Source organism: Hemiscyllium ocellatum, chromosome 32, assembly GCF_020745735.1.
Source record: "Hemiscyllium ocellatum isolate sHemOce1 chromosome 32, sHemOce1.pat.X.cur, whole genome shotgun sequence".
Classification (NCBI taxonomy): domain Eukaryota; kingdom Metazoa; phylum Chordata; class Chondrichthyes; order Orectolobiformes; family Hemiscylliidae; genus Hemiscyllium; species Hemiscyllium ocellatum.
Window position 1 is genome coordinate 35383455 of NC_083432.1, and position 16657 is coordinate 35400111.

A 16657-nucleotide genomic window follows, 5' to 3' on the forward strand; every position below is an offset into this window, starting at 1 on the left:
CAAAGTCAAATATTTGTGTTAGCCTCACAACAGCTCAGCAACACTCCCCAGATCTTGCTGTGAAGTGTATAAATCGTGCCCTGGGTTGCCTGTCCAAAATGCTGCACCTCATATTTATCTAAATTAACCTCCAACTACCAGCTGATCCAAATCCCGTTGCACTCTGAAGTAGTCTTCTTCGCTGCCCACACTTCCAATTTTGGTGTAATCTGTAAATTTACTAACCATACCTATGTTTACATTAAAATAATTTGTATAAATGACAAAAGGCATTGGACCCAGCACCGATCCTTGTGGCACACTGCTGGTCACAGGCCTCCACTCTGAAAAACAACCCTCCACCCCATCCTCTGTCGTCTTCGAGTCAGTTCTGTTTCCAAATGGCTAGTTCTCCCTGTATTCCATGAGATCCAACCTTGCTAACCAGCTGACCGTGAGGAACCGTGTCAAAAACCTTACTGAAGTCCACATAGATCACACCTACCACTATGCCCTCATCAATCCTCCTTGTTACTTCTTCAAAATACTCCATCAAGTTAATGAGACACGATTTCCCATACATAAAGCCACTTTTGACTATCCCTAATCAGGCCTTGCTTTTCCAAATACATGTAAATCCTGTGCCTCAGGATTCCCTCCACTTGCGCATCACTGATATCAAGCTTGCTGGTCTGTAGTTCCCCAAATTTTCCTTACCACCTTTCTTAAATAAACATTACCAATTCTCCAGTTTTCTGCACCTCACCTGTGGCTATTGATGATACAAATACCTCAGCAAAGGGCCCAGCAATCACTTCCCACATAGTTCTGGTCCTGGAAATCTATGCACTTATGCGTTTTAAGATGTCTGGCACCAACTTGTCTGTAAAATGGACATTTTTCAAGATGTTTATATTTACTTCCCCAGGTTTTCTATCTTCCATTTTTCTCCACAGTGAACATTAATGCAAATTACTCATTTAGGATCTCCTCCCATCTCCTGCAGTTCCACACAGACAGCCTTGATCCTTAAGAGGCCCTATTCTCTCCCCAGTTACCCTTTTGTAGAACCTTTTTGGATTGTGCTTAACCCTATTTGCCAAAGTCATCTCATATACCCATTTTCCCTCCTGATTTCTCTCAAGTATACTCCTACTCCCTTTATAGTCTTAAGGATTCACTCCAACTCTGCTATCCATACCCGGTATATGCTTCCTTCTTATTCTTGACCAAAACCTAAATTTCTCTAGTCATACAGCATTTCTTAAACCTTCCAGCACCACCCAACTAACAAAAGCATACCATCTCTGGATTTTCATTATTTCATTTTTGAAGGCTTCCCATTTTTCAGCTGTCCCTTTACTTACAAACATCTAGCCCCAATCAACTTTTGAAAGTTCTTGCCTAATACCGAAAAAACCCCCGACCTTCCTCCAATTTAGAATTTTAACTTTTAGATCCGGTCTATCAGTTTCCATCACTATTTTAAATCTTTACCCAAAAAAAGGTTAATTTCTATGATTCTCCCTCTATTTATTTTTCTCAAAGGAAAAAAAATCAAAAATCAAAAATACTTTGTCTTTTTTGACAGCAAATGGGCCTGCAAACTTCTGCTTACTCTTTAGCTGAAAACTTAACAGAAGTCCATGGTTCTTGTGGTACAGTGGTAATGCCCCATCTCTGAGCCAGAATGCTGGTGTTCAAAAGCTACCTGCTTCAGAGGTATGTTATAACATCTATGAACAGGCTGATGAGAAATTTAAGTAGACCAAAGCATTTGGTGGCATGTGTGTTGGAATATGCCTTTATAATCTGCAGGTTAATGAAACATACAGGATAACATCGAAAATTTCAATGCAAGAAAATCATAATAAACCAATTCAAGACTACACCAATACTCTTATTTTACATGGACATTTATTTATATTGAAATACAATTTAGAATCGAAGCTTCTGGAAGAACCATTTATTCTTTCCGGTCTTGTACCTGCGGAAAAGCAAAGTTGCATACTGTTAACTTCTCCTCAAAGGATAGAGACAACTTGGTATTTTTATTTAAAAAAATATAATCCATAAATAATTAGTAGTAGTCATGGAAAATCCAGAGACATCTTAAACCTCCTTATTTGGTGCAAACAACACAAGATGGTAGATGTAATGCAGAAATTAGAAGGACAGCAGCAGCCAGAAGTGATTGCAAGGAGGAAACAACGTGATAACTACAAGAAAACTCAAACATAACAATCCAAACACAGGGAACCTACAGAGCTTTCCATAGCTGAGGTTAGAGCACCACTTTCTTACTGACACACTTTTAATATAATTATAATTTCTTAAGATGTCGCATGACTGTTTGTCAACAACCTAGTTTTTAAACAGATCATTTATTTTATAGAATGTTCAGTAAGTATATCCATAAGCACCTTGATGAGCATTTACAACATTTTCATTAGCATGAATTAGCCATAAAGGCTGTTTGGATCAGAATACTGTTATCCTCCAAGCAGAGTAAAGCAAGACAAGGTCCATGCACAAATTCCAACGTTGTTTTTGAAAGTAAAACTTGTTTATAAAACGTTTCCTGTCTTATTTATATGACAGCCATGTATTAAATATCGGCTTTGATACATATTTGATCCATACCTCTCTTCAAACTTTACTTTGGCTTCCCGTCTGGCTTTGCGCTTCAAAGCTGGGTCCCTGAAAACATCCTTATTCACAATGGTCTTATCCAGGGGAATGTCAACAGAATATCTGGAAAGAAAGAAAACAACTGAAGGCTAGCAAAGGAAAAAAGGACTATGTTAATGGGCAATGTTCTCTCCAGGTGAAACTTTGCAGTCTGCAAGGCGAGAGTTGCAGCCCTCAAAACGCGGTGCATGTGACTGTCAGTTACAGCAAAACTCATTATAAGCAAAAAAAACTATTAACCAGATCACAATAATTTCTGCCATTAAGCTTTAAACTAGTTCTAAGATTCAGGAAAGCTCAGGAGCAGTTAAATCAGTCTGTAAATTTTTTAAAGGTATGCTTTGGGTGACTGTTAAAAAGCCATGCAGTACAACATTGTTTGAAAATTAATCAGCCTTCTGTTCATTGAAAACTGAGAACGTTCCCACCAGAAGTGACTTACAGACTTATTCTAACCACTTTGAGTTTTCCCAGATCTTAGAGTTAGTTTCACCAGAAGCTGGCAATAACTTCATGGTTACAATTGCACACATACATATGAATGACGGTGACCTTTTGAAATGGGAACCATTTTGATTAAAAATATCCTTTAGAGAGACAGAGACAGGCGGAGACAGGGAAGGAGTGGGGGAAGGAGGGAGGCAGGACGGGAAGGTGGGGGGGAAGAGAAGATGACCAGTGGTGGTTTAACCTGAGGTCACCATACCTCAGGCAAGAGGAGAAACTGAGAAGGAGAACCCCTCCTGGTAACATTCGGCATGTCACGAATTAAAGCCATTGTGTTGGCATCACAAGCCAGCCGACAAGAAAGCCATTGGCTTTGAATAACCACCATCATAATCCCAGCAGCAAATAAAAATAACAGGTCAATTTTGCTTCTTCAGTACAACTGGTTTGAACAATAAACATAACCTCATTGGTACTGCAAACAATACACAAGAAAAAAGAAAAACATGCACAAAAATTTCCCTGGACAGTAAAGCAAATTCACTTCAATTAGCTCATAGAGATCAAAGGAATGGAGTGTAATTGTAAAAAAGGAATAAATAAAGGAAAACCATGAGCCAGAAATGACCAACTGCTAAGCACATCCCAATATAAGTAAGACATTGCTCTAGAGGTGAGAAACTGGCTTCCCGAAAACAATGCAACAATCCAAGGAAGCAATAGCTGTCACAGGGCTGGATCCTCTTTCCCCCTTTGCACCAGGTCGCCTCGCTCTGTCCCTGCTCTTGCATCTTCTTTCCCTTCCCCTCCTTGCTCATTGAGACATTACAACAGTTTTCAAGCCTTGAAAAGTTTGGGAAGTCGACATTTCAAAGTACTTTATTTTTGGAAACTGAGTTTTCTCTTCTTGTTTGGTGGACATCCAGAGGTGACAGTGTCAGTGGTTGTGGACTGTCGTATCTGATCTTGTCGTAAATTTAACTACACACACACACACTCTCACTCAGTTAGGGGTTTCTAATAAGTCAGTTAGGAGAACACCAGATATTATTCCCTATTCTATCCCAGGAGCCGCCAGGTACAATTCACCCACAAAGCACAAATAACCTAAGTACAAGTGAAATCTGAGATTTAGGTCGGATATTGAATACTTTGGTAAAACACTTGAACCCAGACTTCTCTATGCACTACATCTGAATAGGAACTTTTGAAAAGAGAGGGGTGGTTGGTGTTCCTTCACTTGTCAACTGACTAGAAACTCCTGACAGAGGGGACATTGGAGTTCAGATAAAATTACATTTGACTGATAGTCTGTCACTGATACCAAATCAGGTGTTAATTCTGGATACCTTGTAAAGACCCTGCAAAGGAAGAAAGTGACCTTTCATTTAAAAAAAACAGCTTCACTCAATTTCAAAGATCTAGAACTCTTGCCTCTCCTCCCAAGAATCACACTCTCTGCAAAGTGATGTTCCTGCTTTTGCTAGTTTGCCTCTAATTGTTTTAATTACCTTCCTAAAATCTTTAATATTTACACCATAATGAAATCTAATGTGAAAAATATTCAACTGCACATTATCTCTTATTATTCATCAAATTCAAGGAGTCAGAAGCGAGTACCAAACAGATTTTCAGAGAATCAAGTTCAGTCCCAATTATCAAATGTAGCTGGCAAAGCAGTGTCTAAAACCTACAGGATGCTTGAAGTTAAACTCTTAAATCAGAACATCTTCAACTTTAAAGGTTACAGCTGCAGAGAAACAAATAATTATTACTTTTACTGCATGGATTAGGTGCTTGAAGCAAAAAGCATTTTATAATTGCAGCAGTAAAGTCAAATTGGTCAGTGACATTTTGGGTATTACTCCAAATATTTGATGCAACCCATTTTCCAGCTGTTCATTAAAGCGTGAAAAACCATCACGCCATATCTAATTAGGTATTCAAAATTCAACTTCATTTGGCATTTGAATTCTCCATTAAAAGTTGACAGATTCTTAATACATAAACCTTAAAGCATGTTGTCTACCCATTGAAGCAAACAAAAATACAAGTTACTGGAGAGACTAAGCATACCTGGCAACAACTGTGGAAAGAAAACCAAGTTAATGCTTTGAGTCCAGTGACTCTTATTTGCTGGGGCTGAAGTTATACCTGGCACCTCCTGGGCTAGAATGGGGAAGACTGGCACCTGAAGAAGGGGCACTGGACTTGAAATATTAACTGTTTTCTCTCCACAGCTGCTGCCAGACAATTTGCACTTAAGCTCTCAACATCACATTGCATATTAAATAAAAGTGGGGGCTACATGCGACATTTTGAGGAGTTGAAATTTCTCTGAACATTCTGCAATCAGATCAAAAGCAGAAACAGGCCATTTGGCCCACTGAGTCTGTTCTGCCAATCGATTCCAATTGATATACTTCTCAATCTCATTCTCCTGCCTTCCCCCATGATTTTTCAACACCTGACTAATTAAGAACCTACTCATCTGTCTTAAAGACACTATGACTTTGCCTTAGAAAGTTGTGGTCGCTATGACTTCCACAGATTCACCACCCTCTAGCTGAAGAAATTCATCCTCATCTCCGTTCTAAAGGGTCGCCCCTTCACTCTGATGTTGTGCTCTCGGGGCCCTAGGCTCTCTTACTAGTGATATAATCTTGAACTTCACAATATCCAGGCCTCTCTGTACAGAGGAATCTCAATCATCCGAAGGACACAGGCAGGGAGTATTTTGTTTGGTTAATCGAATTCCGGATAATCGAAAGCTGAATAGCACAATTTAGCTAAGCATTGGGACCTTGCGATCTTGCCTGATAATCTGATATTTGGATAATCGAATGCAGGGTAATCGAGGTTCCTCTATATTCTGTAATTTGTAATGAGATTTCCCTCCCTCGTCCTTCTAAACACCACTGCGTTACACTCAAAAGTCTTCAGCTACTCCTCATATGACAAACCTTTAATTCTCTGGATCATTTCTGTGAACTTCACCTGGACTGCCTCCAAAGCCAGCATATCCTTTCTTAGGATGGGGCCCAAAACTGCTCACAGTATCCCAAATGTGGCCTGACTAGATGCTAATACAGCCTCAGCAGTACATCCCCATTGTATGTACTCTAGTCCCTTTGAAATGAAGCATCCAATCCAAATGAAATATCTCAGGATAATATAATGAAATGGCAAATAAACTTTTATTAAAAGGTGCCACATAAAATGTAAAACCCATCAACATGTCAGCCTCATATAAGTGCAATTTATGCAATGGATGTTGGGAAGACATTTAACACAAATTCTAGAAAACTCTCAGTACATCAGAAATTGAGGAATCTTGATTATCCAAATATCAATTATCCAAAAATTGGATTATCCAAAGGAGATCTCTAGGTCCTGCACATCAAAGACTTATTTCCAGCAGTCATTGCGTCATTTGTTTACAGTGATTAAACAGGCACCATCTCCAGAAAACTGACCTCCCACCCTCTCTCACTCCCCACTTTCCCTGGAGTGCTACAGAGGGGTGTACCCTAAAATCCCGCTCCCCCCGCCACCACTGACTTCCCCAGATAATCTGACCAAAATTGTCCTATACAGATCAGAGGTGGAACTTGTCAAAATGTTGCAGTAAAAAGTTGTGTGTGTGGCTGTGTGCGCGTGCTATTTGGAGACTTACCCCACAAAGGCAGCAGCAGTCTTATTGCTGGTGTCCAGTCCAGCTGCCCCGGAGAGGTGGCAGTGTTGGATGGGGTTGAGGGGCAGGCGGGGGCGGAGGCAGTGTTGGATGGTTGGGGAATGCGGGGGGAAGTATTGGACAGTTGGGGGAGTGGTGCTGCATGGCGCGGGCGGAGACAGGTGTTGGACAGGGACGGGGGCTTGCGAGCTGTGCGCTTCTGCAATCTCCTGAACTGGGAGCAGACTTTAATAACTCCTAGCCCCAGAGGAAAGACATTTACTCGATTAACCAAATAATCGATTATCCGAACGAACTAGTGCCCACCATCTCATTCGGATAATAGAGGTTTCCCTGTTAAGATGCAACCTTGAAGTCTGGCTGTATGCCACCCACAACGTATAGCTTTCTAACTCTGTGAAATACCAGCAGTAAAGACAGTCTTGAACATATCACTGTAGCATCAAATAAACTCAATTTTCACAGAGTGACACATTCTGATGCTTACCTGGTTGGCATCAGGTGGTTGTAGTTGTATACTTTCACAAAGGATTTGATCTTGGATCTCTTGGCCACCTTTTTTTTGCCCATTTTGGCAGTGACCTTACGCGGGTAACGATCTATACCAGCAACAAGAGCATGACTGTAAGGTCTGTCAGAGGTCCCATCATCGATGTTCTGCAAGGTAAAGGATAATATTTAGATTTCAGTGTTAGCGCGAAGCCATCAGCAAGAATCAGGTTCCTGATTCATTAAGTCAATGCCAACCTTTGATTGCAGTCCATCCCCTCCTTGGCATTGGTCACTGACAATACCATCCTCACCTGTCCCAAAGAGGCCAGTGCAGCTTCATTCAGCTCTCCTCCTGCAGCAACTCAATCACATCCCTGGTACTTAAAGTTCACCCTCTTCCCACTTCAACTTCATGCCCACCACTTGCAAATATATGTACCGGCAAAGCAGACATACAGCAGATAAAACAGACACCTAACCTCAATGTTTCAGGTTCCTTGATTCCAAAAATGTAGCTGTCAAACCCCAAAGTTCTCCGATTTTAACTGTGACAATCAGACCCTCCCTATTTGCCTACCATTAAAAGACACCAGTTAGTGGCCAATACTACCTGATAGATCTGGAGATAATCTGCTACAAGAAATTGCCAGATGAAGTACAGGTACTTAAAAAATGCTTTGCAGCCAGCTGCAACTCAAAAGCACATTAATCTTGCAGCCGAGAAGGCAATTACACATTGCAACCTCATTACGAAAAGCTCTATTTAAGGTATTTCACCATCATGAATTCTGTACCTTTACAATGACACCTTTGCGTCCTGCGTAGCGTCCGCCCAGCACAAGAACCACCTTCCCAGGTTTCATAAACTTCCCCATTTCTGTAAAGATAAGACAGAACATGGCACATAATTAGCCAGCACAACAAAATAACCACACATCCAAGAGGCACAGGATGCTCATCCTGCTGAAAACAGATTTAGCCAGCAATTCATCTCATTGTGCACGATGCACCCTGGGACTGAGGACTTGCTGCTTCTTAATTTGCCTTTGCTGCAAATTTTAGGCAATTATTTTGCCCTGAAACATTCCCCATAAGTTCTGCAGGGTCCATTTACTTCCTATCACTGACCTGAAAGTATTTAAGAGGCATTTGGATGGGTATATGAATAGGAAGGGTTTGGAAGGATATGGGCCAGGTGCTGGCAGGTGGGATGAGATTGGGCTGGGATATCAGGACGGGTTGGACCGAAGGGTCAGTTTCCATGCTGTACATCTCTATGACTCTACGCTGGATTCTCTCACAGCTCCAGTGGAGAGCCATGATCGCAAAGGACACGCTTTCTCCGCCTCAGGGACAGGTCTAACTGGAAAGCTGTAGTGCAGGCGGCTGAGGGCACCCCTGCCGTGAAGAGCAGGGGGGCTTTACTGCACGGGGAGGGGGTGGGGTGGGCAGAACAGGAGCCTGACGGCAGGCCCCAGGAGCTACCACTGGATCAACTTCCCACCCCCTCGTCCATCTGCGGCCTAACCGGGGGACAGAGACCACAAATACCGCGCCCGCCGCCCAAAGGAAGGCCGCAGGATTGACGAGGGGCCGGCGCGGAATCGGCGCCGCGCGCCCTGACGGCGGATGGACGCGGATTATAATCGCATCATTCACCGGCTCCGCTGCTCAATGGCCGCTACCCGCCCGAAAGGAAGTGCCCTCCGATCGCTCTCACCTTTGACCGCCTCCGTCCCGCCCACTGCACGTCACATCCGCACTTGCCCGCCAGCGAGGTTCTCGTGGCGCTGTGACAGTGTCGCCGCTTCTGATCCAGGGGATCCGGGTTCGAGTCCGACCCCCTGCCACAAGTCTGTTCAGAATATTCTGGGTCACTGCTCTCGATTATATTAATCCTGTTTTCAGGTCACCGACCTGCTGAGGCTTTCTCTTGTGTCAGATTTCCAGCATCCACAGGATTCCAATGAGGTGGGGGTCCTCATGACCAGAACTGGATTTTGTCTTAAAATTCAGGATGCAGGAGCAAATTACTGCAGATGCTGGAATCTGCACTGAAAACAAAAAATGCTGGAAATCACAGTGGGTCAGCCAGCATCCATATTGATACAGCAAGCTGATGTTTCAAGTCCAGATGAGTTATCATCAGAGCTGAACTTTAGCGTGGAGGGCAGTGGGTATAAGATGCTGGGGAGAAAAAGATGTTGATAGTTCAGATTAAGTAACTGGAATGTGGGAATAGCAGAACAATGATGTGTCTAAGTGCCAAACTGGAAAGAACAGACAGTCCCACTGGGATGGATGTAGGGGGGTGGGAGGGGAAGAAGAGGAATACAAGAAGAGTATTGTGGTAGAGAATACAACTCCTAAAGCGAAAAGAATGGTTAGGAATGGGTTCACAATTTGAAGGTCTCAAACTCAATATTGAGCCCAAAGGCTGTAAAGTGCCCGGTCTGCAGGTGAGATGTTGTTGCTCCAGTTTGCTGTGTGATTCATAGGAGCACCCCAGCATTCCGAAGACAAAGAAGTGGGCATGCGAGCAGGATGGTGTGTTAAAACGACCAGTTACAGGAAGTTCGGGGACCTGCTTGCACACAGAACAGAGGTGCTCTGCAAAGTGGTCACTCAATCTACATTTGGTTTCTCCGATGTATAGTAGGCCACATTTGGTGCAGTGAATACAACGCACAAGATTGGAGAATGTACAGGTGAAATGCTGCTTCACCTGGAAAGACTGGAAAGCCCTTGGATGGTGAGCAGGGAGGAGGTGAAGGGGCAGGTGCTGCACCTTCTGTGGTTACATGGGAAAGTGTCAAGAGAAGGATGGATGGTGTTGATTGTTGGGGAATGGACTAGGTTGTCCTGGAGGGAGTGATCCCTGAAAAATGCAGATGGAGGAGTGAAGAGAAGATATGTTTGGTGGTGGCATTCTGCTGGAGTTATCTGAAATGGCAGAGAATGATCCTTTGAACGAGGATGATGGTGTGATGAAAAGTGAGAACATGGGAGACCGGATCACACTGCTGAGAGTGATGGGAAAGGGTAAGGGAGAAAAGCATGGGTGATAGGTTGGATGAGGTTGAGGGTCCTGTCAACCACAGTGGATGTGGTAACTATGGTTATTGAACTTGTACAAGAAAGCCATTTGGTCCTTCAGGTCTGCACCAGTTATCTATTGGACATTATGTCTTTGTGACTTTCTCCTGTTTTTCTCTGTACAATTCCCTTTACAGTAATTTTGTAAGCTGTGTTCCTGTTTGTTGGAATCAGTGATTAAGCATTCAATCATGCCTGTTATTTCTTGGCGTTGCCATTGTAACACATACCAGAATCCATGGAATTGTCTTGCTACAGTATGAAGGAAGTGAGGACTGCAGATGCTGGAGATCAGAGCTTAAAAGTGTGTTGCTGGAAAAGCGCAGGTCAGGCAGCATCAAAGGAACAGGAGAATCGACGTTTCGGGCATCAGCCCTCCTTCAGGGCTGATGCCCGAAACGTTGATTCTCCTGTTCCTTTGATGCTGCCTGACCTGCTGCGCTTTTCCAGCAACACATTTTTAAGCTCTTGCTACAGTATGAACAAATTAACAAAACCAATGTCTTCGAAATAGAATGTTAGGCAGGGCAGTAATCTTATTATATTTCTCTGTGGAGAACTATACAAAAATAAGAAAATCTTGCATTTATACAGTTAGCAAGTTTTGAGAAGATTCGTAGCTCAGGTTCTGGATGTAGGTTTACTCGCTGAGCTGGAAGGTTCATTTTCATTTTCATTTGTTTTGTCACATACTAGGTAACATTTTCAGTGAGCCTCCAGACGAAGCAATGCTGGCATTTCCTGCTTTCTATATGTTTGAGTTTCCTTGGGTTGATGATGTCATTTCCTGTGGCGATGCAGTGTTTATACAGCGTTTTTAACATAGTACAGCATCTCAAGGCACTTCACAAAACATTATCAAATTACATTTTTCACCAAACTGCAAAACGTGATATAACAAAAAGCCCCTTTAATGGAGTAAAACAGCCCAAGGCCTTTCACAAGAGAGTTAATCACAATTTGGCACTGAGTCTCAAGGAGATAGTAGAACAAATAACCAAAAGCTGTGTTAAGAGGAAGAAATTAAAAGATTTTTCTTAAAAGGATGAGAGAGAGAGCAGCAAAGAAGTTTAAAAAGAAAATTCCAAAACCTTGAGTGTCAGCTGTATTGCTGTAACATCTAGAAGCTCTGAAATACTGAGACTTCACTCATTACAGATCTGCAGGAACTTCATCCATAGAAATTATTTATCTTGTTTCCCTCACTAATTTCCTGATTTACTTGCTCTCCTATTTGCAAGACATTGAGGCTGACGTTTGCTTGTTTTCAGGCAGGACTGGAGAAATAGCACGAGCAAAACCATAGCATAAAGTTGTGTTGTGTGTCTTACGCTCAGTATACCTTTTGGAGTCATGGACATGATATCGTCACCATATTGTAGTATGCAATCTGGCAGTGGAAGCGGCCCAGGACTTGCATGTTCTGATTGGAATGGGAGGGGGGAGTTGAGGTGGTTGGCCACAGTGGTTGGGTTGTTTGGTGCATGTGTCCCAGAGATGTTCTCCGAAACAGTCTGCAAGTTGGTGTCCTGACATAAGCATTGTCTTACCAAGTAAAATGCTGTGCGGACAAACTTACACTACATTTGCCTATTGATCTCTGGATCACTTTGTGGATCCTTAAAATAAGCAGCTGAAGAACCACCTAAAATTGATAGTATATCATTGGACAACACAGGGTTCAATGACATCATTTCAAGGCAACTTTCAAATATCAACACCCATCCTCAGGAAAGCTGATAGAGATTTCCTGTTGGCCACCAGGCAGAAGTACCTTCCACCCACTTACTGTTCATTAAGTGTGAAATTCAGCTGCTGAAGAAGGGACACTCAACCTGAAACGTTAACTTTGGTTTTTCTCCAAGTATACTGCCAGACCTGCTGAGCTTCTCCAGATTTTTGTTTTCGCGACTCTTTTCACATGAGCTACAACATGGTAATACCACCAACTATCAGCAGATGGCAACATCCACTTGTTTATAAATGAAATTCTCATGCTGGGTGACGACGTTTAGATTAGATTACTTAGATTACTTACAGTGTGGAAACAGGCCCTTCGGCCCAACAAGTCCACACCGACCCGCCGAAGCGCAACCCACCCATACCCCTACATTTACCCCTTACCTAACACTACGGACAATTTAGCATGGCCAATTCACCTGACCCGCACATCTTTGGACTGTGGGAGGAAACCGGAGCACCCGGAGGAAACCCACGCAGACACGGGGAGAACGTGCAAACTCCACACAGTCAGTCACCTGAGGCGGGAATTGAACCCAGGTCCCTGGCGCTGTGAGGCAGCAGTGCTAACCACTGTGCCACCGTGCGGCCCCCACTGTGCCACCGTGCGGCACGTAAGATTGCTATTGTAAAACATGAGTTCCTCCAGCAGAAAAACATTATGAACAAATGCACAAGTAAACTAATACAAGCCCAGCTTAATGTTTTTCAGAGAACACTTTAACTACAACCTCTGTTTGTCTCCACAAAACCTCCTTGAAAGTGGAGTTGCAGGTAGATCGGATAGTGAAGGAGTTTGGTATCCTTTCCTTTATTGGTCAGAGTATTGAGTACAGGAATTGAGAGGTCATGTTGCGGCTGTACAGGACATTGGTTAGGCCACTGTTGGAATATTGCATGCAATTCTGGTCTCCTTTCTATCGGAAAGATGTTGTGAAACTTGAAAGGGTTCAGGAAAGATTTACAAGGATGTTGCCAGGATTGGAGGATCTGAGCTACAGGGAGAGACTGAACAGGCTGGGGCTGACCTTATAGGAGGTTTACAAAATTATGAGGGGCATGGATAGGATAAATAGACAAAGTCTTTTCCCTGGGGTCAGGGAGTCCAGAACTAGAGGGCATAGGTTTAGGGCGAGAGGGGAAAGATATAAAAGAGACCTAAGAGGCAACTGTTTCACGCAGAGGGTGCTCCATGTATGGAATGAGCTGCCAGAGGATGTGGTGGAGGCTGGTACAATTGCAACATTTAAGAGGCATTTGGATGGGTATATGAATAGGAAGGGTTTGGAGGGATATGGGCAGGTGGGATTAGATTGGGTTGGGATATCTGGTCGACATGGACGGGTTGGACCAAAGGGTCCGTTTCCATGCTATACATCTCCATGACTCTAAACTCAATAGAGTGAACATCAATAATACATCATCTCCAGTGAGTGAAGTTACAAAGCCTACGAGTGCATTTTGAAGGATGGGTTTGGTTACATTGCCATGGAACTTGTTTTATCTAATCCTTGAGAAGGGGCTGTGCAAAAGAACACCATTGACCACAAATTTATCCATGGTTGTACATAAGTCTTGAGGTTCTGTAGAAAAGGAGGCTATGTATCCGGTTAGATAGCTCCCTGTGCAAGACAGTCAATCAATTGGTAGAATGCCTTATTGCCAACATTTTCAAATAACAGCAAGACATTGCATAGCTGATGGTGAGAACAGCATACCCAGAATCTCAGCATCTTGTAATATAGAGAAGCCATCACCTTCTGTAATGCCATACCTAGAATGAGATCCAACAATTTTTTTTTTTTAAAAACAACAAGCAGCTTAGTGACGTAGGACAATGCGCTTTCTGGACAGTTCAGGGACACAGAAATTCAACTATTACTGGATAACTATGAACTTAGTGAACTCTTTGGTCTATCTGAAACTTGCTGCTTTCCTACTAAGAGTAGTAACAATGGAATTAACCAGTTGGCAATACTCAATAGGTTCAAGGTCAGTTTGAAGCAACCACCATAAAGACTGTGCAAAAAAAACCAATACTACAGTGTTCTTCCATTGGGTAGCTCATGATAAACTCCTTGGATAGTATGCAAAGAATGTTGGAAATTAAATGCAAATTAAACTAAGTAAAAATAGCAAGTGTAGTGAGGCAGTTCATTTACTCTTGGAAAGAAACTGATCTTTTATTTTGTGTCATACTGTTTATGCATAAAATCTGTATAGTTTTTTGAAGGAATAAAAACTAATATGAAGTTACAATAAACAATTAGTAAAAAGTCAACACTTGCCTTATTGCTTTACAATAAGGTAAAGCTACATTATAGTTTCACAGAGAATTGGTGAGGCCACACCATGCATAGATCTGGTCTTCTTACCTAGAGGAGGAGGGCAAACTTAAAATAGAACAAACCCTCCTTATAGAAGCCAGTCTGAGGAGTGTTTGAGTAGATTCAGTGAATATTTCCCAGCATTTATAACGAGAGATGGAATAGAAAAATAAGAAGAGGAGGCTGAAAAGGACAAATGCTGAGAAAATGTTGTTCCCTGCATTGCGGTATCTCACTGCAGGGTAAGCCATTTAGATTAGATTCCCTACAGTGCGGAAACAGGCCCTTTGGGCCAACTAGTCCACACCGACCCTCCAAAGAGTAACCCACCCCAACCTGCACACCTTTGGACTGTGGGAGGAAACCGGAGCACCCCCACACAGACACAGGGAGAATGTGCAAGCTCCACACAGTCGCCCAAGGCTGGAACTGAACCTAGGACCCTGGTGCTGTGAGGCAGCAGTGCTAACCACTGAGCCACCACACCACCCTAATTTTGATTTGGATAAATTTCTTCAGTAAATAAAGTGTTGAGAATCTTTTTGAAATCCTCTAATCCAGAGAAGGTTGTTGACAGAAAGCAATGCATTTTTAGGCTCAAAGAGAATTAAGGTACATGGGGGCATGAAAGCCAGGGTCGAGCTGGACCCTGTAGTCTGACATGCTGACCCCTCTGCAGTGAACAATGCTTTCTCACCCTTTGCCCTTTTCAGCCCCTTTTTCATTTTTCAATTCCATCTCTTTCTAAATGCTGGGGAAAATTCATTTATGACCCTATTGAATGGTCTACTCCTGCTCCCAGCTCTTAAGTTCATAAAAACAAGTGCACATGTTGCATGTCAAAAAAAAATATTGATTCTTTGTACACACTTTGGTACTTAGATAGAATTTCAAATACAGCAATAATTCATTTTACATAATTATAAAAGGATGGTCACAAACACCAAACCATATTTAAAATATCAATATATGTTACACTTTCAAATAATATGCAACTTTCACTACTCCCAAAGCTCATGAAAATAGATTTCAGTGCGAATTCATAAGATAAATAAATTCAATTTATTAATAAGTGTACAACATAATGACCATTCTCCATTTCAGCTTTGTTATAGTAGTCCATTCCCCTTAAAAAAAATCATTGCCTTAAACAACAAACTGGATTAAATTTGTACTTCTAGATACAAAATTCAAGTTAGGACATTGTCATCTTAGCATTTTTTGTGACAACTTGCATTTCAGTTTTATCCATAATGCATCCATAAAACTATTAATCTTAAATCATTAAGGTAAACTTCTGGAGATAAATTGGCACTTTAATTTTGGAGATGTAACAAATATCATTTGATAGTGTCATGATGTACAGCTTGAAGTTTTAAAAGTAAATACCATAAAACTCTTACAAAATGATAAATGTTAATTTCACAGTTAAATGCCAGTTAAAGGTTTAGGAACTTGTATTAGAGGGAAAATTAAAACTTATTAGATAATGTACAATCCCATTTGTGCCATTTATCTAAATGTCAAAACATTGCACAACTGACTTATCCCAGAAGCTAGTGTTACCTTCTCCTCCAATCAAAATAGAATACATGTTTTATTAGTAAAGTGTAACAAGATATTTATATTCCCTTATGGGTTATGGGTTATTTGGAGCAATGATCCAGTGAGGAAGCACAGCAAGTGTAATCTTTGCTGACTCACCTTGTGGGCTGCAGCCTGACATGTGATGAAGTGTTAGACCAGACAGCTGAAAATGGAGGCTAGAATGCAGACCAGATATTTCTTTACCCAAGGAGTCTTGTAATTATCACTATCAGTTCAGATAACTTGGGAAGACATTTATTTCCATTGGGAGATCAGTGCCCACAGGTGTCCTGACAATCTTAGTGTTGACTCCATGAGACTGGAGTTTGTAGTAATAACATTTTATACCCCGAAATACAATGTTCAACCACAAATTATTCTGGAAGTGTAATAACCATGGTGGATAAATTCAGCAAAATTAAAAAATCAATGTCTCCTGAACACGAGATAAATAACTAAATTTGCTTTTGGTGGCACTGGTTGGAGGAAAATATTTGTTTGCGCATCATGAATCTTTTAGTACTGAATTGAAAAGGCCATTGAAGGCTTATTATTGCATCTCAACCAAAAGACAGTGTTCACTCATTAATGACATATAAAGGTA

The 16657-nt window shown here is 41.9% G+C and overlaps 1 protein-coding gene across 1 annotated transcript; it reads right to left on the reverse strand.

Annotated features, from left to right (window-relative positions):
• Positions 1 to 1879: 1879 nt before the first annotated feature.
• On the reverse strand, positions 1880 to 9037 carry rpl27 (ribosomal protein L27). Its single transcript, XM_060848541.1, has 5 exons — positions 8963 to 9037; positions 8098 to 8180; positions 7299 to 7468; positions 2623 to 2733; positions 1880 to 1966 (listed from the first exon to the last, which is right to left on the reverse strand). The coding sequence occupies exons 2-5, from the start codon at positions 8176 to 8178 to the stop codon at positions 1918 to 1920; spliced, it is 411 nt and encodes a 136-aa protein (XP_060704524.1). The 5' UTR covers positions 8179 to 8180; positions 8963 to 9037; the 3' UTR covers positions 1880 to 1917.
• Between the last annotated feature and the right edge of the window lie 7620 nt (positions 9038 to 16657).

Excerpts from the sequence above, each read along its gene's own strand:
- rpl27 (XM_060848541.1), bottom strand. The coding sequence starts at position 8,178 with ATGGGGAAGTTTATGAAACCTGGGAAGGTGGTTCTTGTGCTGGGCGGA. Across the intron at positions 2,734-7,298 it reads AACCACCTGATGCCAACCAG|ATATTCTGTTGACATTCCCC; the intron begins GTAAGCATCAGA and ends CTTTCTTTCCAG. Across the intron at positions 1,967-2,622 it reads AAAGTAAAGTTTGAAGAGAG|GTACAAGACCGGAAAGAATA; the intron begins GTATGGATCAAA and ends GCTTTTCCGCAG.